The sequence below is a fragment of the Mustela nigripes genome, chromosome 2 (genome assembly GCF_022355385.1).
Source record: "Mustela nigripes isolate SB6536 chromosome 2, MUSNIG.SB6536, whole genome shotgun sequence".
Lineage (NCBI taxonomy): Eukaryota > Metazoa > Chordata > Mammalia > Carnivora > Mustelidae > Mustela > Mustela nigripes.
This window is the reverse complement of record NC_081558.1, coordinates 12,992,166-13,018,125: the sequence shown is the minus strand read 5'-3', so window position 1 is coordinate 13,018,125 and position 25,960 is coordinate 12,992,166. Positions and strand designations below refer to the sequence as shown.

General features: G+C 46.2%; 1 protein-coding gene across 6 annotated transcripts in view; it reads right to left on the bottom strand.

Annotated features, from left to right (window-relative positions):
* The window catches only part of NWD1 (NACHT and WD repeat domain containing 1), a 61,817-nt gene that overhangs the window by 3,872 nt on the left and 31,985 nt on the right, over window positions 1-25,960 (bottom strand). For all 6 annotated transcript variants that reach the window (XM_059389320.1, XM_059389321.1, XM_059389324.1 and 3 more), the window contains 7 exons: window positions 23,323-23,445; window positions 17,103-17,311; window positions 12,718-12,990; window positions 11,329-11,419; window positions 6,463-6,617; window positions 4,250-4,526; window positions 2,336-2,886 (listed from right to left, as the gene is read on the bottom strand). In XM_059389320.1, coding sequence (XP_059245303.1) covers window positions 2,336-2,886; window positions 4,250-4,526; window positions 6,463-6,617; window positions 11,329-11,419; window positions 12,718-12,990; window positions 17,103-17,311; window positions 23,323-23,445 — 1,679 coding nt within the window. The remainder of the gene's footprint in view (window positions 1-2,335; window positions 2,887-4,249; window positions 4,527-6,462; window positions 6,618-11,328; window positions 11,420-12,717; window positions 12,991-17,102; window positions 17,312-23,322; window positions 23,446-25,960) is intronic.

Sequence of the window (25,960 nt, the reverse complement as noted above, 5' to 3'; positions counted from 1 at the left end):
TTGTGTCAGAAGCCAGGCATGCAAGCCTCCCATGGGGATGGATCCAACGGAACCCTGGAGACATGGATATATTCCATCACCAAGATTCTAGGACCAAAACACATTTGCATAGGGATTGGACTGAGAGGTCTGCAGACAGTTTGCCCTGGAGAGCAGGAATTACTGGATTTAATTTCCTAAGTGACCTCAATTCTCTAAGCATCAGCTATCATGGTCTTTAGTTAAAGGCTATATGCTAAATGCATCCTAGTTTGGATCCTAGACCAGGAAAAGGAAATGCACTGAAAAAATAGTATGATCCCAGTGAAGTTGGTAGCTTAGTCAACAATCCAGTCCCATGGTAATTTCTTGGTTTTGGCAAATCTGCTTGAGTTATATAAGGTGATAACATCGGGGAAGCTGGGTGAGGAGGAAGTAGAGGGGAATCCCTGTACTATCTTTATGACTTCTTTGTAGATCTGAAAATCATTCCTGAATTAAGTTCATTTAAAAAAAAATGGGGGGGGGTGCGGCTGTACTCGGGTGGCTCAGTCAGTTAAGCCTCCAACTCTTGATCTCAGCTCAGGGCTTGATCTCAGTCAAACTCACGACTGTGAGTTTAAGCCCACGTTGGGCTCCATGCTGGACACAGAGCCTGCTTAAAAATGACAACAAAAACAAAAACAGAAAGCTAGGTGTGTTTGACTGCTATGGTCACATTTCTCATCTCAGTGAAATAGAAGTTTACTGACAGCCCTGTATTATAGTGGCTTCATTAAAAAAAAGGTCAGATGGGATGAAGGCCTTTTAAGACAAAACTCTATATACTCTCTTCTCTTAGTTACAAGATCATCTCCTTATGTTTATGAATAATGTTCACATCTTGCAACCAAAAGTGCGGCCTTTGTGCCGAACGTTGAAAAACCGGAGTAATAACACCAGCCTTACGAGGGCGTTGTGAAGATTAACCTCTTGGATGATATTTTAATATGTGTTTTTATATACTATATGGATATATTTATGACAGCCCCTGATTCTACGGATACAAACAGCCATCACAGCTCCTTGTGAGATGGGTAATGTGGACTCCGGCACACTTCTTAGGTTAAGGAGTCAGTTACTTGTTTCTCCCTTCCTTCATAGCTGCTATTCCTTCTGTCTAGAAAGCCCGTACACCAGACTTAGTTTACCTTCTTCTTCCTTTTTTTCTTTTAAAGCTTATTTATTTATCATCTCTACACCCAACATGGGGCTCGAACTCGCGACCCTGAGATCAAGAGTCACATGCTCTTCCGAATGAGCCAGCCGGGTGCTACGAGACTCGTTTGACCTTCCTAAATAGCAGCCCATGCCTCTCTACTCTGTTTACCTCGCCATTTTCTCAAAGTTCTTGTCACTCCACAGCCCATCATGTATGTGCTCTATTGCTTTTATTTTTTTTTTTAAAGATTTTATTTATTTATTTGAGAGAGAGAGGGAGAGTGCAGGTGGTGGAGAGGGGCAGGGAGCTGGCTGTGGGGCTCGATCCCAGGACCCTAGGATCATCCTGGGATCATGACCTGAGCTAAAGGCAGCTTCTTAACTGACTGAGCCCCTCCTCCAGGTGTCCTGCTCTGTTTTTATTCCACAAACATTTGTGGAGCCCCGAGGACATATCAGGAGCTCTCCTAGGGATGGGGACCACCTCAGGAAGCAGAACACAAGAAGATCCTGTCATCCCGGAGCTCACCCTGTGTCCCCTCTGAGAACGTGGCTCTAAGAGGCGGGACAGCATGGACCCTGGCTATGGCTGGAAAGGGGCCTGTCACAGACAAGGCAATCAAAACCGTTGGACGCAAGAACGGCAGTCAGGATTAGGATAAGGAGGGTGAGGCAGGGGTGTGCCGGGCAGGACTTGATCCTGTCTTTATTTAAAATGATATTTTGGGGGCACCTGCGTGGTTCAGTCGGTTGAGCATCTGCCTTCAGCTGAGGTCGTGATCTCAAGGTCCTGGGAAAGAACCTAGCATCGTTGTCGATGGGTTCCCTGCTTCTCCCTCTCTCTCTCTGCCCCTCCTCCCTGCCCTTTCTCCCTCTAAACAAATAAACAAAATCTTTTAAAAAATGATATTTTGTTCTTTGGGAATTTTTTGCATTTCTTCAGATTTTGGTAAACATTGCATTAAAATCGCATCTCTCTTAATGGCTGAGTCTTTTGGTGTCCCTTAAACTCTGCCCCCCAAGGGGAGTGTCTCTCCTTGGCCTCACCCCACTCCAGACCTCAGGCAATGGTCCTTGATGTGCATTTAACCCAGGACGCCTGTCCTCAGCTCTCTAATGCCAGGACCTCGCATCATGCCGTGTGGGGGCCACGCACCGTGTAGTTCATCTGGAATGTCCACTTGCAAGCCTGCAGGTCCCAGAGACACAGCAGGGCTTCCTCAGACCCGCTGACCGCGAGCTGCTCCCTGTGGCTGACCTGCATACAGGTGACCCGACTCCTGTGGGCCTCCAGAGGGAACACTTTGGAATTCACACACTCATAAAGGAAGAGGTCACCGTTGGTCATGCCGTAGATGACGCGGTAGTCGGCCAGCACGGCCACGCTGGATATGGTCTCAGGCAGCTGGGTGTAGAAGGTGTAGGTTGGCCCGTCGATGACCGGACAGGGATCCCCGGGGCTGATGTCCAGCACCAGGACGATGCTGTCATAGGCGATGGCCAGGCGCTCCTCGCCTTGACTAAGGGCCATGCAGTTGATGGCTTTCCGGGCCTCGGGAGGGGGGATGCACATCACATCCTGTCTGGAGTTCAGGGGGAACACCAGCACCACCCCCGAAACGAGGCCGGTGAAGAGGAGATTGGCCTGCTGGGCAACCTCCAGACACCTGACCTCATTGGATGTGTCCAGGGCGTCTTGTTCCTCCCCTGCCACAGAGAGAAGACCACATCAAGAACAGTTCAGAGGGAGGCTCATGCCACGGTTTTCCTATCTTTAAGCATTTTAAAAATTGCTTTCGTGATCCATTCTCCCCAGCTTCGACGCTGCAATTCCCCTGCCTCCACTCCTGTCTTCCCGTCTCCTCACCGCCCTGCCTAACACCTTCTGAGATTTTCCACTCCCCATCGGGACAGATGGACAAAGGGACATGCAGGACCCCTCATCCCAGCCCTTTATAAACGCCTGGAAAGGGTCACAGACTAAACATCTGGCCTTGTGAGCTGTATGAACTCTGAGTGCAAGCTTGTAACCCTATTAGACAATCTGCACCCTTCTCTCTCCAGCCCTACTGTGCCCCCTACCTCTGTGCCCGGCTTCACCCCGTGCCTAGCGGGCAGGCACCTCCAACGTGGTAACCTCATCTGTCTTGCTCACAGCCAACCCCAGAGCCCGGCTCCACGGCTGGCACTAACCAAAGATCTGCCAAACCCATGAACACAGGAACGTGAGAGTGAATCTCTTTTCTCCCTTGTTAATGATTTTAATTCCTTGTTAATGATTTTATCATTACCGTGGAGATTACGGCAGACACATCAGTGACATGCCCTGACCCCCCTATACCAGTCAGGGCACCCAGCCCCAAGGCTGCCCACTGCTGTCGGGGCAAGGGAGCCCCTCATCTCAAAATGTTTGGGGAGCTGTCCCCAAACCAGAATGGCCCCCTGGGGATCAGGCTGAGCACACTTCCTTGTTCAGTCCTCCCCTGCCCCTGCCTGCTTCCCTCACTCCCTCTCGGGTTTCTCTAGGAGCTCCCCTCAACACACCCCTTGGGCAAATGTCCCCATCCTGTGCCGTTTCCGGGAAACCTGAACTAACGTAGAGATCGACAACCAGGTGGTCAGTTACCCACGTGCTGGAAAATTTTTAAAGTCCAGTCCTGATCTATGTTAATCACTTTCAACCTGACTGGAATTTGGGGGTTCTTATGGACTGAGTAAGTCCCCCCTCATGTGATGGTGTTGGGAGGTGATGAAGGCATGAGGCAGAGTCCCCACGACGGGATCAGTGTCTTTATACAAGGCACTGGGGGGCTAGCTTCCTTCTCTATGCTCCTGTGAGGACATAAGAAGAAAGGGGCCATCAGCAACCAGGAAGACAGCTGTCACCAGACACCAGTCTGCCTGGGCCTTGGCCTTGGCCTTGGCCTTTCCAGCCTCCAGAACTGTAAGAAATAAATGTCAATTTTTTAAACCACCCCAGCTATGGTGTTCGGTTCTGGTAGCCCAAGCAGACCAAGGCAGGGGCTCTACCTCTTCTCTGCACGAATGACCAGGCTTCTATCTTACCCACCTTCCGCTGAGTCCCAAATGGTGACTTTGTTCTTGTCCCCAATCTTGGGGAAGTAAATGTAGCCCCCATTGTGTGACACTGCTGTGAGGCCGGTGCGATCCAGGAACGGGGTGCAGGCCCTCGGTTTCTGAAGGTAGGTGAGATCCCAGACTTTAAAAGACGAGGACTGCTGGGAAGCAGATGCCACCAAGGCCCCACCCCAGGCCAGCAGGCTCACAGGGGCTCCGACACCTTCCAGAATGTCCAGCAGGGTTCCCTGTTCCGACAGACTCCACACCTGTGGATAGACAGCAGATGGCCAAAGCTGACTTCTTCCTTCTGCTTGTCCTAGCTCAGAAACAGGCATAAGCCTATCTGTGCACCTAAGGTGGAGTCTCAGGCTGTAGTCTGAGGGCCTTCACCAGCCCCTCAAACTTCCCCACACCTCACCAATCTGCTACCACAGCAATTCTCAAAGTAAGATCCAGGGAACCCCTGGAAGTTACCTCCAGGCATCTTCAGGAAACAGTGCAAAGGCAAAACTGTATTCATGCAAATTTAAGAAGTTATTTGTCACTTCTACTCTCTTCCCCTCATGAGTGAGTCCTAGAGTTTTCTAGAAGTTACAGGACGTGTGATATCACAACAGATAGGAGAATGCAGAATCAAATATGAGAAGCCAATTAATCATCCACTAAGTCAGGCATGAAAGAGATTTGTCCAAATGTGCAACAATGACACTCTTGCCATGAGCTGTTTTGTTTGTTTCAGAAACTATACTTATATTCATGGAAGTCTGTCATTAACACTGACATGTAATATTCATGAGTCGATAGTGTTTTTGGATTTCCCCATTTCTAATTTTTTTAATTTTTAATTTTTAATAAACATATAATATATTATTATATATATTTAATATATATATATTAAATATAATAAATATATATATATTTTTATCCCCAGGGGTACAGGTCTGTGAATCGCCAGGTTTACACACTTCACAGCACTCACCACAGCACATACCCTCCCCAATGTCCATAACCCCTCCCCCCAGCAACCGTCAGTTTGTTTTGTGAGATTAAGAGTCACTTATGGTTTGTCTCCCTCCCAACCCATTTCTAGTTTTTAACATAGTTAATTATCCATAAATACTAAATGCAACGGGGGATCCTAGATTGGATCTTGGAATAAAGAAAAAAAAGGACATTGGTGGGAAAGCTGGTGAAACCAGAACAGAATCTGCGGGTCAGTTAATAGCATTGTCTTAAGGTAAATCTTTCAGTTTGGATAGAGCTCGAGTGGCATGAGGTACTAGTATTAAGCAAGCTGGGTAAAGAGTAGGTACACATATATGGGGCCTCTCTTTGCTTTTTGGCAACGCTTCTGTAAATCCTAAAACTATTCCAAAATAAATCATGTGTTAAAAATATATCAATCAAAATGCTATAACCCACATGAACAAAAGCCCTTCGGGGTCCTCAATAATCTTTAAGAATGTAAAGAGGTGGGGCACCTGGGTGGTTCGGTGGGGTAAAGCCTCTGCCTTCGGCTCAGGTCACGGTCCCAGGGTTGTGGGAACGAGTCCTGCATCGGGCTCTCTGCTCAGCAGGGAGCCTGCTTCCTGCCCGCCTCTCTCTGCCTGCCTGCCTCTCTGCCTACTTGTGATCTCTATCTGTCAAATAAATAAGTAAAATCTTAAAAAAAAAAAAAAAAAAAAGAACGTAAAGAGGTTCTAGGGCCAGAATGTTGGAGAACTGCTACTTTCATTTTTTTTTTTTTTTTTTTTTTTAGAGAGAGAGAGCACGTGTGTGCACATGTGAGCACGAGGTGGTGGGGAGGGGCAGAGGAAGAGAGAGAGAAGCCTCGGAGAGACACTCTGTTGAGTATAAGGCCCCACATGGGGCTCGATCTCAAGACCCTAAGACCATGACCTGAGCCGAAATCAAGAGTCAAAGGCTTAACCAACAGAGCCACCCAGGCGCTCTGAGAACTGCCATTTTATTACGTGCCTCTCTCAACAGCCTGAGAACTTTGAGCTCAATGGGAATTTTCTTCCAAGTTCGGTGGGAAGGCTATATCCTTTGCGAACATTTCGGTGGGATTCCTCCCCCATATCCTCCCAATGACCTTCCCTGTTCTGCCTGCATGAGTTTTTGTCTCTCTATTTTGAAGCCAAGAGACGCCTAAGGAATCATACTTTCTGTTCCAGAGGCGGAGTGAGAACGACCCCTCACCTGAATGAGCGCATCCCGGGACCCAGTAATAATCAGGTTGTTCTTGGGACCAAAACCAGCTGTCTCCACCATGTCCTCGTGTTCAAGGTCAGTGGCCATGAATCGATGAAACCCCTGTGAGTCGGCCAAGAATATCCGCACAGATCTTCCAAACCCTGAAACGGAAGGCATGGGATTGTCCCATTCATTCCTGGAGGAGCTCGACAGTCATTCTGTTCAGCCAACAAAGATTTTTCTGAGCACCTGCCATGAGGCGGCGGAAGGAATACGGCGCAGAACAAGAGAGACATCGTCACCTTGCCTGTGGTCGCGGGGAGGGGGGCAGCTGACCACAGTGATCCATACGTTCACAGAAAACAGCCACATTATTTGTCATCACAAAACTGCTCGTTCCCAGAGGGCTGGGACTGCCTGTCTGGGCTGCTCAAGGCATCCCAGGACCCAGCACAAAGCTGGACATAAGGTAGAAAATGTTTTGCAGATGGAAAGGAAGGAGCGGGGGAGACAGGAAGGGTAAGAGAGCAGTTACAATGCGCGATGAGGACAATGCAGTCAGAGGGCTGGGTGCCGTACGGAACAATGACACAGAGACACACGTGGAGGAGGAGGCAATGTGAAGACGGCGACAGGGACTGGAGAGATGTGGCCACAAGTCAAAGAATCACAAGGCAGAAGCGAGAAGGTGCAAAAGAGAAAATTCTTCTCTGGAACCTTTGGAGGGAGCATGACCCCGTCCACATCTTGGTTTGGGATTTCTGGCCTCTAGAACTGTGAGAAAAGAGATTTCTGTTGTTGTCAAAGATACCACGTTTGCGTGGTCATTGGTTGCAGCAGCCACAGGACATTGGAGTGGACATTTGAGAGCGGGGCTAGCACCGGAAGAGTGGGAACGGCGGGAGATGACTGGGAGGTAGGAAAGGCCTGGGGATGTCTCAGGAGCAGCACAGAGACTCCTGTGAGGAGTGGTACAAAGGAGCAGGAGATGGGGGGGGGGTTGCTAGATTTAACACAAAATAACACAAAACAAAAGACCCAACAGGACAGTTCAATTAAATTTGAAATTCAGATAAACAGTAAAATTCTGGTTCGTATAAGTGTATCTCAAATATTACATGGCATATTTTTATGCTGAAAACTTGATTTGTCGTGTATCTGAAATTTAACTGTATTCTGTATTCAGAATGGGCGTTCTGCATTTTCTCAGGCGCCCCAGCCAAGGAGACTGGCTCCAGTGTGCTCCAGACACTGGCTGGGTGAATGCTTTGTTAAGAGGACCCCTGGCAGAGTGGGAAGTGGGCAAAGGCCTGGTTATGCAGCTCTTCCAGGGCCCGCAGCCCTGGGGGGTGATGGTGTGGGACACCGAGCTAGGCACCTGGCCCGCGCCAATCGTTTCTGTTTCCTGGAAACCCTAGAATCAGGTCAGCGCAGGAGAAGCTGGGGGCCGAGAGTCCGTTCTCCTGCCTCTCCAGGCCCTCCGTGGAATTGTTTCACTGAAGTCCACTTGAACCTGAGGCTCACACAGAAGGGTGTTACGGGAAACGGATCAGAGGCATCAGGATCGCTGCTATCCAAGGGCATCTGTGTTCCATTCTTGTGCGGGGTGTCAGAGATTTTGGTCGGCTGTGCAGGTGGTCAGCCTGTCTATATAACCCGCCCCCAGGAAGAATCCTGGACACCAAGGCAGGGTGGGCTTCCCTGGTTGGCAGGACCCTGTCGTCACACCCTGTTGCTGAGAGAAGTAGGCACCGTCCATGTACCTCCACGGGGAGGGGACACCAGGAAGCTCGTATCTGGTGCCTTCTCTGGGCTCCACGTGTCTCTATGTCTCTACCCTTTGTTGATCTTCATCTGTGTCCTTTGCCTCCAATAAATTGTGAGCACGAGACTTTCTGAATTCTTTGAACCTTGGCAAGTCACCAAACCTGACAGCGAGCTTGGGGACCCCTGAGCTGCAATTCCATTTATGACACTAAGAAATCCCTGCCTGATCTTAGCTGGGCTGGGATTGGGGTACCTCTCCTGAGCAACAGGTGGGTTCCCGACACTGTGGATAGGGGAACCTGCTCGGGCTCCCCCTCGTTGGCTGTTGGATAGAGCCACACTTGAGACCCACTGTGACAAGGTTCTAGGTCACTGAGGTCCTCAGTGGCTTTGGTCTTGGTCCTGATTCTATCTTGGGCTTCTACCCCACGTTTTTCTTTCTTCTGTCATTCCTATTCCCCATGCTGCATTTCACACATACTTATGCCACCTAAAATTCTTTTTTTTTTTTTAGATTTGATTTATTTATTTGACACAGAGAGAGAGACAGGGAAAGCGGGAACACAAGCAGGGGGAGTGTGAGAAGGAGAAGCAGGCTTCCTGCTGAGCAGGGAGCCCGATGCAGGGCTCGGCCATGACCTGAGCTGAAGGCAGATGACCAATGACTGAGCCACTCAGGTGCTCCCCACCACCCACCTAAAATTCTTTTGGAAACAGGACGGAAGATGCATTACCGGTAGTCACCCATCAGTCAGCCTTGGAGTCTAAGTGTCTATCCATTCGACCTGTGCTCTCCATGCAGGTGTGGTCACCACGAGCCACGTGTGGCTCTTACTGTGGTCAATCCGAGTCGAGACGAGCTGTCAGTGAACAACACAGGCCAGGTTTCATATCCCTGGCACAAGAATTTTTTAAACGTGAAATAGACCATTAATCATTTTTATATCAATGGGGTGCCTGGGTGGCTCAGTGGGTTAAGCCACTGCTTTCAGCTCAGGTCATGATCCTGGGGTCCTGGGATTGAGTCCCATATCTGGCTTCCCATGCTTTGTGCGGAGCCTGCTTCTCCCTCTCCCTTCCTCTCCCGCTGCTTGTGTTCTCTCTCTCTCTCTCTTTGTCAAATAAATAAATAAAATCTTTAAAAAATGATTTTTAGGGCGCCTGGGTGGCTCAGTGGGTTGGGCCTCTGCCTTTGGCTCGGGTCATGATCTCAGGGTCCTGGGATCGAGTCCCGTATCGGGCTCTCTGCTCATCGGAGAGCCTGCTTCCCCCCTCTCTCTGCCTCTCTGACTACTTATGATTTCTCTCTCTGTGTGTCAAATAAATAAATAAAATATTTTTAAAAAAATGATTTTTATATCGATTTCATGTTGAATTTTTGGGTGTGTTGGATTAAACAAGATCTGTTATTAACATGAATGACATCTATGTCTTTTTGCCTTTTTAAATAGGGGTATGAGAACATTCGGTTATAAATGTGGCTCATGTTTGTGGTTTGCTTTGCTGGACAGCACTGGTCTCCCACTGTCTTTGACCCTTGGCAAAGTTGTTATAGAAGTCAGGCTGGGGCATCTGCGGGGCTCAGTCAGTTAAGCATCTGCCTTTGGCTCAGGTCATGATCCCAGGGTCCTGGGATGGAGCCCTGTGTCGGGATCCCTGCTCCGTGGGGAGCCTGCTTCTCCCTCTGTTCCCTGCTTGTGCTCTCTCTCGCTGTCTCTGTTGTTATCTCTGTCTCTCTCTCAAACAAATAAATAAAATCTTTTTAAAAAATCAGGCTGATTATAGGGCATTGCAAATGCCCTGAGATTATGATGGTGGGTATATGTCATTACACGTCTGTCCAAACCCACAGAAGGTCCAACACCCAGAGTGAATGGTAAGGTAAGCCATGGACTCTGGGTGATGACGGTCTGTCGAGGGAGTTCATCATTTATAGCAAATGCACCACTGTGATGGGGGATGTTGATATCAGAGGAGGCTGAGCAGGGTGGGGTAGGGGGCATACGGGGGATCTCTGTACTTTCTGCTCAATTTGGCTGTGAACTCCAATCTGATTTTTCTTTTTTTTTAATTTATTGGGACGCCTGGGTGGCTCAGTTGGTTAAGCAGCTGCCTTCGGCTCAGGTCATGATCCCAGCGTCCTGGGATCGAGTCCCGCATCAGGCTCCTTGCTGAGCGGGGAGCCTGCTTCTCCCTCTGCCTCTGCCTGCCATTCTGTCTGCCTGTGCTCGCTCTCCCCCCCCCCTCTCTGATAAATAAATAAAATCTTTAAAAAAATTTATTTATTTAAGTAATCTCTACACCTAAGATGGGGCTCAAACTTATAACCCTGAGATCAAGAGTCACACACTCCTCTAAAGGAACCAGCCAGGAGTCCCCCCTCCCCAAGCTGATCTTTTAAAAAAATAGTCTTAAAAAAATAATCAGGCTGAGGAGTTGGTCATCTGTGGGTTACCTCCTATGAAGCCTTCCCCGACTGCCTTAGACTCAAGAAGGGAACCCTGTCACACCCTCCCCTAACCCCTCATTCTTGGCTGGCCATCACACCAACCACTCTGCCCTGTGGCTGCCTTACTGTCTGCAAGCCTGGGAGCCCCTACAAGCAGGGGTCCCGTGGGCTGGCTCATCCTTGAGCACACCCCATCGGCTCACGCAGCACCCCTCCATCCCTGTCCCTATCTGGCAGGGATAACCACCGTCATCTCAAAGATACTGAACAGGGGTTGGCAAGCTACAGCCCGTGGGCCACAACTGGCCTGCCATCTCTTTTTGTATGACCCAGAAGCTCAGAAGACTTAGTTTCACAAAAATAAAAATATTCCTGTTTTGTGGCAGGTGAATATGATATGAAATCCACATTTCAGCCTCTGTAAACGGTGTCTGAGGGGCACACAGCCTCGCCCGCATAAGATAGAATCTGTGGCAGCTTTCATATAGGCTTGATTTGTGGCGAAAGAGACCACCAGGTCTGCAAAGCCAAGGTGTGCACTGTATGGCCCTCTGCAGAAAAGGTCTAGGACAGCCCCCAGCCCCCTTGTTCCCTCTGCTCCTCCAACAAAATCTGAAGCTGCCTCCTCATGGCTCCAAATAAGAGCTAGACGCTACCTGCTGCCAGAAGGGACTCGTCTTCAGAGAGTACCAGGAACCTCACAGCTTCCGGAAGCTTCTCCAGCAGGCTGTCTCCTTCAGGGGAAACCTGCGCAAAGTCAAGGATGTATATCAAGCATTTCCACAGAGTGAAGGGTCCAGGGTCAGGGACTTGGATGCAAGGCTCTGCCACTCACCAGCTTCGAAGCAAATGTCTCAGCCCTTGGGTGCCTTAGTTTCTTTATCTGTTAAATGGGCCATGATGCAGGACTACAGTATGGGGCCATCATGGGGGGGGCTCCCCCTTACCCTGCTCACAGTCAGCCCTCAAACCGTGGCAGCTAGTAGTGTTTTTGTTGATGCTGCTTTTGTAATCAACTCAGGGACCTGGAGAACATCCCAACACCTGTTTTCTGCCCCTGGGGGAGCTCTGGAGATCTCAGGTAAGATCGAAACACCAGTTTCTCCCCATTCCCGAGTGGCGGAACTCATTTAGTTTGGACCTAAGAGGATGGGTCATTCCTCAGTCCTGCAGCCCCAGGTCAGCTACTGATTTCTGAGCATCAGACAGCTACCAGCCTGCGAGCCAAAAACTTTATGCTCATTATCTCAGTGAAGGGCACAGATGGGACACATGGTGGGGGAGGGGCAAGAAAAGTGAGTTGTTTGCACCAATCCAAGCCAATATTTTAAAATATATATATATTTTAAATACATATAATATATAAAATATATATTTATAAATATTATATATATATATATATATATATATATATATATATATATATATATTTGTTCACCTTTATTTAGCAGGGGTAGGAGCAAGTGAATTTCCTCATGGATGTTACTGCTGACTTTTTAAAAAACAAAAACAAAAACATGTGTTTTGGGGCACCTGGGTGGCTAAGCGTTTGGATTTGGCTCAGGTCATGATCTCAGGGTTCTAGGATCGAGCCTCTCATCGAGTTCTCTGCTCAGTGGGGAGTCTGCTTCTCCCTCTCCCACTCCCCCTGCTTGTGTGCTCTCTCTCCCCACCATCTTTTTTTGCACCATCCAGCAGAGACACTGTTCTGCAAGTTTGCTTTTTTTCTACTTTATATGTCTAGGGCAGTAGTTCTCAAGGGGTGGGGAGGGCCATTTTGTGCCATCCCCGCCAGCTAAGGACAGCTGGCAATGTCTAGAGACATTTTTGGCAGGACTGAGTGCCAGCAACGACCCACAGTGGCCTGTCCCCAGGAAACACCAAGGCATGTTTCCTGAACCGCGCTGAGTTGCAAATCCCTCAATTAGGAAACCAAATGTCATTTAGGGAAAGATCAAAGGTGAAGTGGTTTCTCCCAATTTCTAGGACATCTGAGCATTTTGGAGCTGAGCCATGCGGGCATCACGTTCAGGAGAGGGACTTACCAAAGAGATGGAGCCCTTGCTAAACCCGGTCACCATCTTGCCTTGCTTCTGGACCGAGACCCCACAGGTTGGTGTTTCTTCTTTGACGCTGGATAAATGTTGCCTCCCCTGAAGCGTTCCTGTGGCTGAGCTCCACAGACTGACCACACCAGCCTCAGACACAGTCAGCAGCATGGCCCGGGAAGCAAGTGCCCTGGTGCACATCCAGCGGTCAGAGACGTGTCCCAGGATACGGAAAACCAGCTCTGCCGTTTCTAGATTCCAAGCACTGATCTGAAGGAATCGTGGGAAGGAATAGAAATCTCAGCGTGAGACCTGGGTTGCAAGTTTTCCGGAGTCAGATGCAAAACGTGTGCTTTTTCATAGTACATGCATTTATTTTCAACACTCTTAGTTACAAAAAAAAAAGGCAGAGGGGGAGAGGAGGTGTCCTGAATTAGATCCTAGAGTAGCAAAAGGTCATTTGCAGAAAAACTGAGGAAATCTGAGTAAAGTCTGAGTGAGGTTGAGAGAACTTTAGCAATATTAATGTCTTAGCTGTAACGGATATTCCCTGGTTATGTAAGACGTTGACATGACAGAAGACTGGATAGAATGGCATATGGGAACTCTCCATAATAGCTTTATTACATTTTTGTGAACCTAAAATTTCTCCAAAATAACAGTCTTAAAAATGGGAAAAAAGGGGCCCCTGGGTGGTTCAATCATTAAGTGTCTGCCTTCGGCTCAGGTCATGATCCCAGGGTCCTGGGTTCAAGCTCCACATCAGGCTCCCTTCTCAGCGGGAAGACTGCTTCTTCCTCTCCCAATCCCCCTGCTTGTGTTCCCTCTCTCGTTGTCTCTCTCTCACTGTCAAATAAATAAACAAAATCTTTAAAAAAAAAAAAGGGCGGAAAATGTCAACCATACCATATGCATTCTCATATCTGTTCACTACAAGTAATTTTTTATTTTTATTTTTTATTTATTTATTTATTTTTTTTTTAAGATTTTATTTTATTTTTTTTTTTTTAGAGGTTATAAATTGAGGGAAGGGAGGGAGGGGGGGGGGGGGGCGGAGAAGCAGGCTCCCCGCTGAGCAGAGAGCCCAATGTGGGGCTCGATTCCAGGACCTTGAGATCATGACCCGAGCCGAAGGCAGAGGCCCAACCACTGAGCCACCCAGGTGTCCCACTACAAGTAATTCTTGATGACGGCAGGTTTCATATTTAACCTCACCCAAAAAAAGTACCTTTTCACATCAATAGTAACCAGGATGCCTGGGTGCCTTCAGCTCAGGTCATGATCTTGGGGTCCTGGGATCGAGCCCCGAATTGGGCTCCCGGCTCAGCAGGGAGCCTGCTTCCCCCTCTACCCCTTCACCCAACACAAGTGCTTGTGCGAGCACTCGCTCTCTCTTGCTCTTTCTCAAATAATAAATAAAATCTTAAAAAGAAAGAAAGAAGGGGAGATTCAAAGATCTATTTATAAGGAAAGTTGTCTCAGTTATTTGAAAGTACAAAGAACTAGAAATAACCTATATGTCCAGCAGGAAGGGATCAATTTAATAAACTATAGAGGAGTCAAGTTAAGGACATCCCACAAAATCACTAAGCCTGCGGTTTCTGAAGAATGTTTGAGGTTATGGGCAAAGAAAAATCGACTTATGAAGCAGCATCGCTAGCTTTCTATATGGTTTGATCCCCATTTTGTGTTATGCTTACACACATGAGTATTTGTACATACACATCCACACACCGCAGAACACAAACTCATGTAAATGTCACAACTGTGGTTGTCTTTGGGATTAATTATTATTATTTCTTATTTCTTTTTTTTTTTTTTTTAAGATTTTATTTATTTATTTGTAAGAGAGAGAGAGTGAGAGCGAGCACAGGCAGACAGAGTGGAAGGCAGAGTCAGAGGGAGAAGCAGGCTCCCTGCGGAGCAAGTAGCCCGATGTGGGACTCGATCCCAGGACGCTGGGATCATGACCTGAGCCGAAGGCAGCTGCTTAACCAACTGAGCCACCCAGGCGTCCCTCTTATTTCTTTTTTTAAAGCTTTTTTTTTTTTTTTAAAAAAGATTTCACTTATTTATTTGACAGAAAGAACAAGCACAAGCAGGGGGAGTGGCAGGCAGAGGGAGAAGGGGGCTCCCCGCTGAGCAAGGAGCCCCATGTGGGGCTCGATCCCAGGACCCTGGGATCATGACCTGAGCTGAAGGCAGAAGCTTAACTGACTGAGCCACCCAGGCGCTCCTATTTATTTCTTTCTTCCTCTCTTCCTTCCTTCCTGTCTTCTTTTTCTTCTTTCCTTCTTTCTTCCTTCCTTCCTTTCTTTTTTTAAGATTTATTTTTGAGAGAGGGAGAGCAAGAGACAATGTCTGAGTGCAGGGAAAGGCAGAGGAAGACAATCCAAGCAGACTCTTCGCTGAATGTGGAGCCCAGCACTGCCGGCCTCTATCTCACGACCCTGTGATCATGACTTGAGCCAAAACCAAGAGTCGGACACTTAACCAACTGAGCCACACAGGCCCCCCTATTATTTCCCTTTTTTTTTTTTTAACTGTGTTTTCCAAATGTATGCAGTTTGGAAATCAGTCAACACTTCCCTAATATTTAAGCCTGCCCTGTCAATAATAGTATAATGAATGCATGCTGTGTGTCTTCAAATTTTGTATTAGTCCCTTAAAAAAAAAAGTAAGAGGAAACAAGTGAAATTGATTTAAATAATGTGTTTGGTTTAACCCTATGTCCAAATGTTACTACTGCAACGTGTAATTAATATCAAATTACTATTCAAATCTTTTACCTTATTTCCACAGTACTAAGGCTTTGAAAGCCAGTGTGTGTTTCCTACTTATGGCACATTTCAGTGCAGAATAGGCACATTTCAAGTGCTCAGTTTCAAACTTCATAATTGAAGTTTGGTGGTGACCCCCCATATTGGACAGCACAGTTTATAAGCTACCAATATTACTTGTGTAAACAACTGCCAGTTACTAATAAAATATAATAATTAATAGCTATTAAGTATTTGGTGCTTACTATGCACCAAGCACTCTGCCAGGTGTTTTAGTCATTATCTCATCAGGTAGAGGAAGAATGGAGGCAGAGAGGTACAGTGATATGATCAAGATCACTCAGCTTGCAAAGAAGTCATCTGGGAGTTAGGTACAGATTTTTTTCCCATGCCTTTAGTTCCTAAGCTTTCACCCACTGTTCTACTGTGTCTCTATTCATCATACAATCAGATCGTAGGTTTATAATTGACATAAGGGAATAACACAGCAGAATACAGATTGTTTTCAGGTGTATGTGGAATATTTACCAAGAGAGACCCTAAAATGAGTTTCGATACATCTGAAAAGATTCATCATACAAATGAAAGTAATTAGGAAAGAAAAAGGTAAGCTACCTGGGAACCTTTCAAATATCTGGGAACGAACAGCACACTTCTAAATAGCCTGTCGACCAAAGAGCAAACCAAAAGGGAAATCTGAAAGTATTTTTTAAAAAGATTTTTTATTTATGTATTTTTACAGAGAGAGAGGGAAATATCACAAGTAGGCAGAGAGGCAGGCAGAGGGGGAGGGAGAAGCAGGCTCCCTGCTGAGCAGAGAGCCTGATGCGGGGGCCCGATCTTAGGACATGACCTGGACATGAGATCATGACCTGAGCTGAAAGCAGAGGCTTAACCCACTGAGCCACCCAGATGCCCCCTGATGGTATCATTTACTGACGGTAAATGATAATATGACATAGCAAGTTTTGTGGGATGCAAGTAAGGCTGTACTCAGAGGACAATTTATAGCACTAAAATGACCAAATTAAAAAAGATTAGGGGTGCCTGGGTGGCTCAGTCAGTTAAGCCTTCTACTCTTGGTTTCTTCTCAGGTCACAATCTCATGGGTCAAGAGAGTGAGCCCTGCATCAGGCTCCCTGGTGAGTGTGTGTGGGGGGGTCTGGTTGAAGATTCTCTCCTCTGCCCTCCCCACCAATAAATAAATAAGTTTTTATTTATTTATTATTTTATGGAGAAAGAATGAAAGAGCATGGGGAGAGGGAACAGAGGCTCTGCTAAGTCTGGAACCCAATGTGGGGCTTGATCTCATGACTTGGACATCATGACCTGAGCAGAAATCAAGAGGCAGAGGCTTAACCAACTGAGCCACTCAGGTGCCCCAATAAATACATCTTTAAAAAAAAAAAAAAGATGAAAGGTCTCAACTCTTAAGGTCAGAAAGAACTATCAGAATCATCTAATCCAACTGTGTAGTTTGAAACCCCTTATAGCATCCCATCCAGTGGTTGTGCACCCCTGTTTATGCCCACCCCCCTCTCAGGGACCCCACCTCCTAGAAACAGCAAATGCTGTCTTGGAAACAGGACAGGTGTTTGTTACCTTTGAGCCAGATGCCAAATATACAACCTTCTTTGCTTCCTCCACGTGAAGACTCCAGATCTCAGGTTCAGTGGGATCTCTTGAGCCTCTGTCCCAAATGGTGAATTTCTCCTGCCCAGAGAGTAAGTCCCACAGACGCAGCGTGTGGTCCTTTGAGGCAGAGAGGGCAAGCGTCCCCTTGGCAAACACTTTCACATTCTTCACCTCTCCTGCAGTAGACCGGGGGGTCGGGAGAATATGTTAGTTGAAAACATTTTGACTTTCCAACTCCCCAAATGCCTGTTGGTTTGGAAAAGATGATGGATTCGAACATAACCAAATTACAAATAAGGGAATGCAGCAAAACTCAATGAAGAGTGCAAGTGGTTGAGATTAAATCAATTGCCCTGATGTGACTATGTAATAAACAGAGATCGTGGCAATTTTAAAAAGCTCAGCGTCATCCTGGGAGTGTTTAAAATCAACAAACATGTAAAAACAAGGTAAGGTTATGGAGAAGATTTTACAATCATGGAGAGATATTTTCCAAGCAAAACACGAAATTTGGAAGACATAAAGAGGAAAGATCAATCAATTGCATTACATAAAAATGCAAAATTTTAGGAGGATGAAATATAGTTGAAAGTCATATGACAGATCAAGAGAAAATATTTATAATGTATAACAGATGACGGAGACTCTCCTTAATAAGCAAAAAGTTCTTACAGATAAGCAGGGAAAATACAAACAACCCACTCAGAAATTGGACAAAGAGTATAATGCTGTGCACGTGCATGAGCTGGGGTAGGGGCAGAGAGAGAGGGAGAGAGTCTCAGGCAGGCTCCACACTCAGCATGGAGCCCTATGCAGATCTCAATCCCATGACCCTGAGATCATGGTACCTGAGGTGAAGTCAGGAGTCAGACATTTAATGTACTGAGCCACCCAGGCGCTCCTGGCAAAAATTTTACAGATTGATTACTAGACTACTGACAAAGATATTCATACCGCCCTGATGGATGTATAAATTGATGTAAATTTGTAAAGGGTAATTTGGTAACACTGAAAGTTAAAATGTGTAGTCCCTTGGTTTTGTTAATATACTATAGTTATGTAAGATGTTGCCATTCTGGGAAAGTGGATACATGGTAGGGACTTCTACCTGTACAGAAGTATAGTATAGAGAAGAAGGACTTCTCTGCACTACGTTAGCAACTTCTTGTGAGTCTAGAATTATTTCAAAATAAAATGCTCAGAAAAAGAGGGGACAAGGAAAAATGTGCATACAATTTGACTTAGAAATTCCACTTCTAGACATGCGTCTTGCAGAGATAATGGCACAGGTGTGTAAAGATACAGGATATTGGTTGCAGGGTTGTCTTATAAAAATAAAACTGCAAACAACCTATTTATGAAAAAGGGGTTGTTAAATAATATGGTGTAGGGGCACCTGGGTGGCTCAGTGGTTAAAGCCTCTGCCTTCGGCTCAGGTCATGATCCCAGGGTCCTGGGATTAAGCCCCGAGTCTTGCTCTCTGCTCGGCAGGAAGCCTGCTTCCACCTCTCTCTCTCTCTCTCTCTGCCTGCCTCTCTGCCTACTTGTGATCTCAGCCTGTCAAATAAATAAATAAAAGCTTAAATAATATGGTGTATCCTTATAAAGAATGTTATGCAGCCATTAAAAATAATAAGATAGATTTATATATATACCTAACCATAATAAATTATTACAATAGCCAATACTTACTGGGGGGCTTTCTATGTGCCAAGTGTAGCTGTTAGTACTTTACATGCGTTAAACTCCTTTAATATCATAAACATGTAATGAGGTACTATTATTATCCCGTTGTATAGATATGGAAACAGAGGCACAGCAGCTGAGTATGCAACTTAACCAGAACTACATGATTAATAAGTAGTGAAGCCAGGATCCCAGCCCAGAACCAAGCTCTCAACCACTACAAAGTAACATTACAATATATTGTGACAAAAGTGAGTTACAGCCCAGTGTATAAAATAGCACCATCTGCTTTTGACAAAAATATGAGTTTATCCAGAGCTATGTCTGCATAAGCCTAGAAAAAAAAAATTGCTTATGGCATATCACAAACTGTGAGGACTGATCACTTCCATGGAGTCTGATGGATGGGAGAGGTCAAAGGGAGTTTTATTTCTTTATGATTCAAATGACAGGAGAGCAGGTAATTTTTATTTGTTGTGATTTGGATATTTTTCAATCCAAAATGTGTATAAATAGTAATACATTACAAAATATCCCCATACAGGAATGCCTGGGTGGCTCCGTTGGTTAAGCGCCTGCCTTTGGCTCAGGTCATGATCCCAGGGTCCTGGGATTGAGTCCCACTTCTGGCTCCCTGCTCAGCAGGGAGCCTGCTTCTCCCTCTGCCAGCTCTTCCTTCTGCTTGTGCTCTCTCTCTTTCAAATAAATAAATAAAATCTTTTTTAAAATTCCCATACAAGGAACACGATGCCACAGTTAAAATGAATTAGAGATATATACATAATGTGGAAAGAGGAAAATATGTAATGTCAACTAAAACAAAAAAAGGTGATACTAGCAAAAGCTTACATGACTTTATAGAAAACCACATATATTTATATATATCCAAACACCCCCGGGGGAAGCGACTAGAACAACAATATGCTGGTAAATGCCTCACAACGGGCTCTCCAAGGAGGTTGGGAAAAGCCCTGATTTGTGACATTTGCCAATTTCCTTGGTGTAAATATTCCCATCCTCGATTGATTTCAAGACACTAACATGACATCATTGAATGTAGGGTTGTAAAGAGAAACCAGTAGCAAGCACCCCATTTCCACTGTAAGGGTACAGTAGCCAAGAGCGTATGTAAGAATGTGTGGTACAATACTTAGAAAGTGCTGAGTTTGGGGTGCCTGGGTGGCTCAGTTGGTTAAGCAACTTCGGCTCAGGTCATGATCCTGGAGTCCCAGAATCCAGTCTCTCATCAGGCTCCGTGCCTGACGGGGAGTCTGCTTCTCCCTCTCCCACTCCCCCCTCTCATGCTCTCTCTCACTGTCATTCTCTACCAAATAAATATATAAAATCTTAAAAAAATAAAATGGGTAGGCTGTAAAAGAGAAATATCCAGGAGAGAGCAAGTTCATGGAGGACGAGAACCAGAGGATTTGTCTCAAAGTTATCACAGAGGGGAAGAACGTAAGGACCTGGTGTTAGAATATTAATGCTTTAAAAAAGAAAATAAAGTGCTGAGTTTTGAGGATTTATTACCTTGTTTAAATAGAATTGATTCAGCTGCAAGCTTCTATAATTGACTATTTTATAATGGCTGTGTTTGGGGCTCAGGGGTGGCTCAGTTACTTGTTCAAGCCAGCTCTTGATTTTGGCTCAGGTCATGATCTCAGGGTCGTGGGATCGAGCTCTGTGTTGGGCTCTGCTCTCAGCACAGAGTCGGCTTGCCCCTATCCTTTCTCTTTCCCCCAGAAAATTTAATCTTTTAAAAACACTTACAAAATAATGGTTGTGTTTGACAACTGTCTCACCGCGTTCCTGAAAATTTCCCCATCAACTCTTGCAAGCCAGGATGAAAGACCTCCAGGTCACCAGCACATGATGGGAAATTTTCACTGTCCTTAGTACATATGCCTTTAATGCTCTCTGTTTTGCCAATAAACTGATGACTGAGTTTTCCTAATTACGAAGTTTGATGACTTTTTCAAAAATGAATCAAGGTTCATGGGTACATAAACGGATCCTTGTCTTGAACAGACGGTTCACGCACACACAGATACAAATATTGAATAGACCTAGATGAAAATAGCCATCCCAATGATAATAAAATGAATGGAATCTTATTGGATACTCTATCAGGACCCACCTCACTCCCAGCCCTTGAAAGAAATAAGAAAAAAAAGAAAAGAGTAAATTGAGAACATCTGATGCTGGCAGCTTTGGGGTTGGGGAGGGGGGATAGTCTATTACACACATACAGCCTGTTTGGAAAGCAGTAAGATGCCAGTTCTCAAAACCCCTAGAAAAGCTCACATCCTCCAATTCAAGACTCCTACTCCCTGGAAATAGTCAACAGAAGGAAAAAAGAGTTGATGAGAGTAAAAAGAGATGCGTCGCGGTGTTATCCCCAACAGCAGATAACTAGAAATAGATTAAAATAGCAAAAATTAAAAAATAAATAAATGGCATAAAATAAATTACAAAAAAATCATGTAATACATTCTGGAACATGATCTGTTGAGCATGAACTATTTTTGCTGCATTTTGACACGATAAATATACCATTTGATGGATCATAGCAGTGTGACTCACCCCAGCCTCAAATTGGAAACCATGTAAAAGTCCTTCAACCGATGCAATCACCTGATAAACACATTGCTGTCCCTTCCATACAACGGACAGACTCGGCAACGCAGAGGACAGACTAGTGCCACATGCAACAGTGAGAGCCAAGCCTTCCACACATCAGGCGGTGGACCAAAGGTCACAGAGTACGCAATTCCATTTGCACAAACAGTCCAGAAAAGACAAATTCATAGACCCAGGATGCACATCAGTGGTTGCCACGGGGCTGGGAGTAGTGTGGATGTATTCCAGAGTGGGCAGGCGGTACAAAGAGAACTCCTTGGGGTAGTGGAAAGTTCTACAATTATGGTGATGGTTGTACAACTCGGTAAATCTACCAAAAAAGGTTGCATCCTCCGCTTAAAATGAGAGGAATGGTATGTCAATTACAACTCAATAAAGTTGTTTAAAAAAGATTCAATGGAAAGAAAAGAATGTCTATGGCAAAATGTTGGGAAAAAATTATGAAAGAGCATACATTTTTGGTTCACAATGATGTAATGTTTTTTAACACCTTTACTGAGGGGTGTCGTGTGGCTCAGTAAGTTAAGCGTCTGCCTTCGGCTCACCTCATGATCCTAGGGTCCTGGGATGGAGCCCCAGATCAGGCTCCCTGCTCAGTGGGGACTCTGCCTCCCCTATGTTGTGTTCTCTTTCTCAAATAAATAAATAAAATCTTTAAAAAATACTTTATTGAGATATAATGCACAAACATAAAATTCACCCATTCCATGGACCATGGTACAATTCATTGGTCTTTGAATGGTCACAGCTGGGCAACCATCACGCCAGTATAAATTTAGAATATTTTCAAAACCTGGATTTCCCTCCCCTTTCTCTCCTCATCATGTAAACCATTTGAAGGTGTGTAACTCAATAACATAATAATTCACAATGGCGTGCAACCATCACTTCTATCTGATGCTAGAACATTTCCATCACCCCAAAAGGAAACCCCATCCCCATGAGCAATCACTTCCCATTCCTCCCTCCCCAACTAGCAACTGCTAATCTGTTTTGCATCTCTCTAGATCTGCCTGTTCTGGACATTTTGTATAAATGAATCATATACATGATGTGGGCTTTTGTGACTGGCTTCTCTCATTTGATACAATGTCTCAAGCTCTGGCCTCATGGCTTCTTTGTTGTTCTGGAAACATGCCAACTTCCTCCCCCCTGTCAGGGCCTTTGCATGGGCTGTTTCCCATTCTTGGGATGCTCTTCCTTTTTCTACCCCTCTGCCCTCTGCCTACCTCTTTCTTCGCACCCTTGGAATCTTGGCTGAAATGTTCCCACTGAAGAAATGTCTTACACCTAACTGTCCTAAGTGGGTCACTTTGGTTACTGTCTGTTACTGATGACACCCTGTCGTCCTCACTACAATCTGTAACTATATTTTGCCTTCCCAAATACTTGAGTCTGACTTGGGCCAGAATTAAGGTAAGGCGAGTGAGGCACTCATCTCGGGTGCCAAACTTAAGGAGGTGCCAAATTCCCGAGTTTCTCTTTAGCCTCTGGCTCCCATATGGTTTGGCACAGCACCATTACTGATGTTGTCTTTCAGACAGCTTGCTATTTAATCGTGGTGGAGTTTTTGCATTAATTTTGATTTTTTAAAACATTGCCTTGAAATATTATTGTTTTGAAAGACTATTTTATTTATTTATCTGAGAGGGAAAGAGTAGGAGTGGGTGGAGAAGTTCAGAGGGAGAGTGAGAGGCAGACTCCCCGCTGAGCACGGAGCTAGAGGCGGGGCTCGATCCCAGCACCCCAAGATCACCACCGGAGTAGAAGTGAGATGCTCAACTGACTGAGCCACCCAAGTGCCCTTAAATCTTATTTATCTCGATGACCAAGTTGACAAAACCCACTTCCCAAGCCTCACCTGTGTGTCCAGTTAGAATGTGGATGACCTGTTGTTCCTCCATGTCCCAGACGGCGACGATGCCATCCTGGGTGCCAACCACCAGCAGCCTTTCCTCCAGACTCCACGCCATGGCCGTGATGCCTGCAGCCACACAGAGACAACAGTGACCACATCAGCTCCCAGGTTCGGACACGGGGTCCTCTAATGTTACCTCTGCTGTACAGATGGGGAAACTGAGGCACAGGTTCAGTTTCTTGTCCAGAGCGTCTCTAGAAAGTGGCAGAGCCAGGATTTTGAAGTCAGCATTGTCGGGGGCCAGATTCAGGGCTCAGCTGTAAAATTTATGTTGTTCTTAGGGACCAAACCACACTGAGGTCAGAAGTGCCTCGCAAGTTCGGTGGTTCTCACGTAGGGGCGATTCTGCTCCTGGGAAATGTCTGGAGCCTGGGGGTCACTGGGCAATGTCTGGAGACGTTCTTGGTTTTCACAACCAGGAACCAGGTGCTACTGCCATCCTATATATGGAGGCCAGGGGTGCTGCCGACCACCTCTGCAGTGCATAGGATGCCCCCCTCCCCCCTGCAAAGGATGACCCATTCCCAAATGTCAGTAGTGCCTGGTTGAGAAACCCTGCCCTAGCTGGACAAGACTCAGAAATGGAATTATATTGGCTGAGAACGCGGACTCCTGCTTCTGACTTCTCTTTGAGGTCCATGTGTATGGAAAAATAAAGGCTGGTGCTCCAAAGGGAAAAAAAATCTTTGCCAATAATTTGGGCAAACAACAGCCTGGGGCGCTCTGCTGGGTTCTGACTGAAACATCGCTGAGGAGAGAGAGGCGCTGATTTACACGGGAGAAAACACTGGCCCGGACCGTTGGAGATTCAGATTTGCTGAATGCCCTCGGGTAATTCTTTCCTCTGCTCTGTGCCTCAGTTTCCCCAGATGTAAAATAGCGAGGGGGAAGTGTGGAAATCAGAGCCGTCCAAGTCTGAGAAGCCCAGATTTTGTTCCTGCCTTATTGGGACAGGGAGTGAGGACATGGGATGGATCTTTCTTTCTTTGTCTCTCTCTCCCTCTCTCCATTCCCTCTTTCCTTCCTTCCTTTTTTTTCTGGTCACTTACAGTGTGACCTTGGAAACATGAACTCAAACTTCTCATTTATAAAAGGGCCAAACTGAAGCCCAGAGTGGGTCGAAACTTCCTCAGCTTCACCACGACTGGGGCTGGGATGAGAGTCATGGTGGGTCTGAAACCCAGAACATCTCCCCACCAAGGGATGGCAAAAAACAAAACTTGACCTGACTGTGACTTTCTATGCCTATGCCGTGGTAGAGACCACGAATGTCACTGCACCCTCTCAGATTTGTCCCCTGGAGCCATTCTGTCATGTTTCCTTTTGAAATCAAGCCCCCAGCCCACAGGCATTAGCAGAATCCATATTCCCTGGGACCCTGTAATTCCCAGACTCCCTTGCAGCCAGAGAAGGCCAAGGTCTTGCCAATGAGACACTCACTCCAGAGGTGATAAATTCTGCTTCTAGACTGTGCCCTCAAAGGGAAGGGATCTGCCATCCACCCCCCCTTCCCACTGCCCACTGGCTGGAACGCCATGGTGTGGGTCAGAGAGGGAACAGCCATTCTGAACCAACAAATGGAAGTTTCACATTGAACATGGCAGCAAACAAGATTGAAAGAGTCTGGGTCCCTGACACATGGGGGACTAGGAGTTTTACCTCTGCTTATGCCTGGACTGTTACGTGAGGGGGGAATGAACTGCTGTTTTATTTACGTCACTGTTACCCTGTCCTTTGTTATAGCATTTGAACCTGTAACCCAATAAATATACACTTACCCATTAAACTAGATTCGGTCCCAGAACCCTTCTGAACACAGCATTCAAGCAGCTGTCCCTAAATCAATTCCTCCACGCATCGTACTTAGTCTCTTAGAGCTTCTATTTTGGAAGCACTATGCCTTGGGAATGTAGCTTTCCCTACAAGGCTATGTGTGGCACAGAAACGGTCTGAGTTGCAATGACTGACATTTGAACCAGACATTAATTGTGTATTTGGTGGCCTTATAATTGATGCAAGAGATTATGGGTGGGCAGAGGAAGGGACAGATGAGAGGCGGTGGACTGGACATGAACGGATAGCTAGATGGCCGGCTGGATGGTTGGGGGAGTGGACGGATGGGTGTGCGATGAGTAAGATGGATGAATCAATGAATCAACTGAGAGATGGGTGGGGGGCGAGTTGAGGAATGGCTGGGTGGGTAGATGGGTGGAGGGGTGAGTGCTTGGAAGATGTCCAGAAGAGGGAAAGGGAAAGATATGGGGTGTGGAGAGAGGGATGGGAAGAAGATGACTAATGAAAATATGGATGACTGATGGGTGGATGGAAGGAAGGAAGGGTGGATGGATGATGGAAGCACGGAAGGACAGACAGGAGAAGGAGGGAAGGAGGGAAGGGAAGAAGGGAGGATGAGTGAATGGGTGACGGATGGATGGATGGATGGATGGATAGAAGGACAGACAGGAGAAGGAAGGAGGGAAGGAAAGAAGGAAGGATGATGGGTGGATGGATGGATGGATGATGGATGGATAGAAGGACAGACAGAAGAAGGAAGGAGGGAAGGAAAGAAGGCAGGATGATG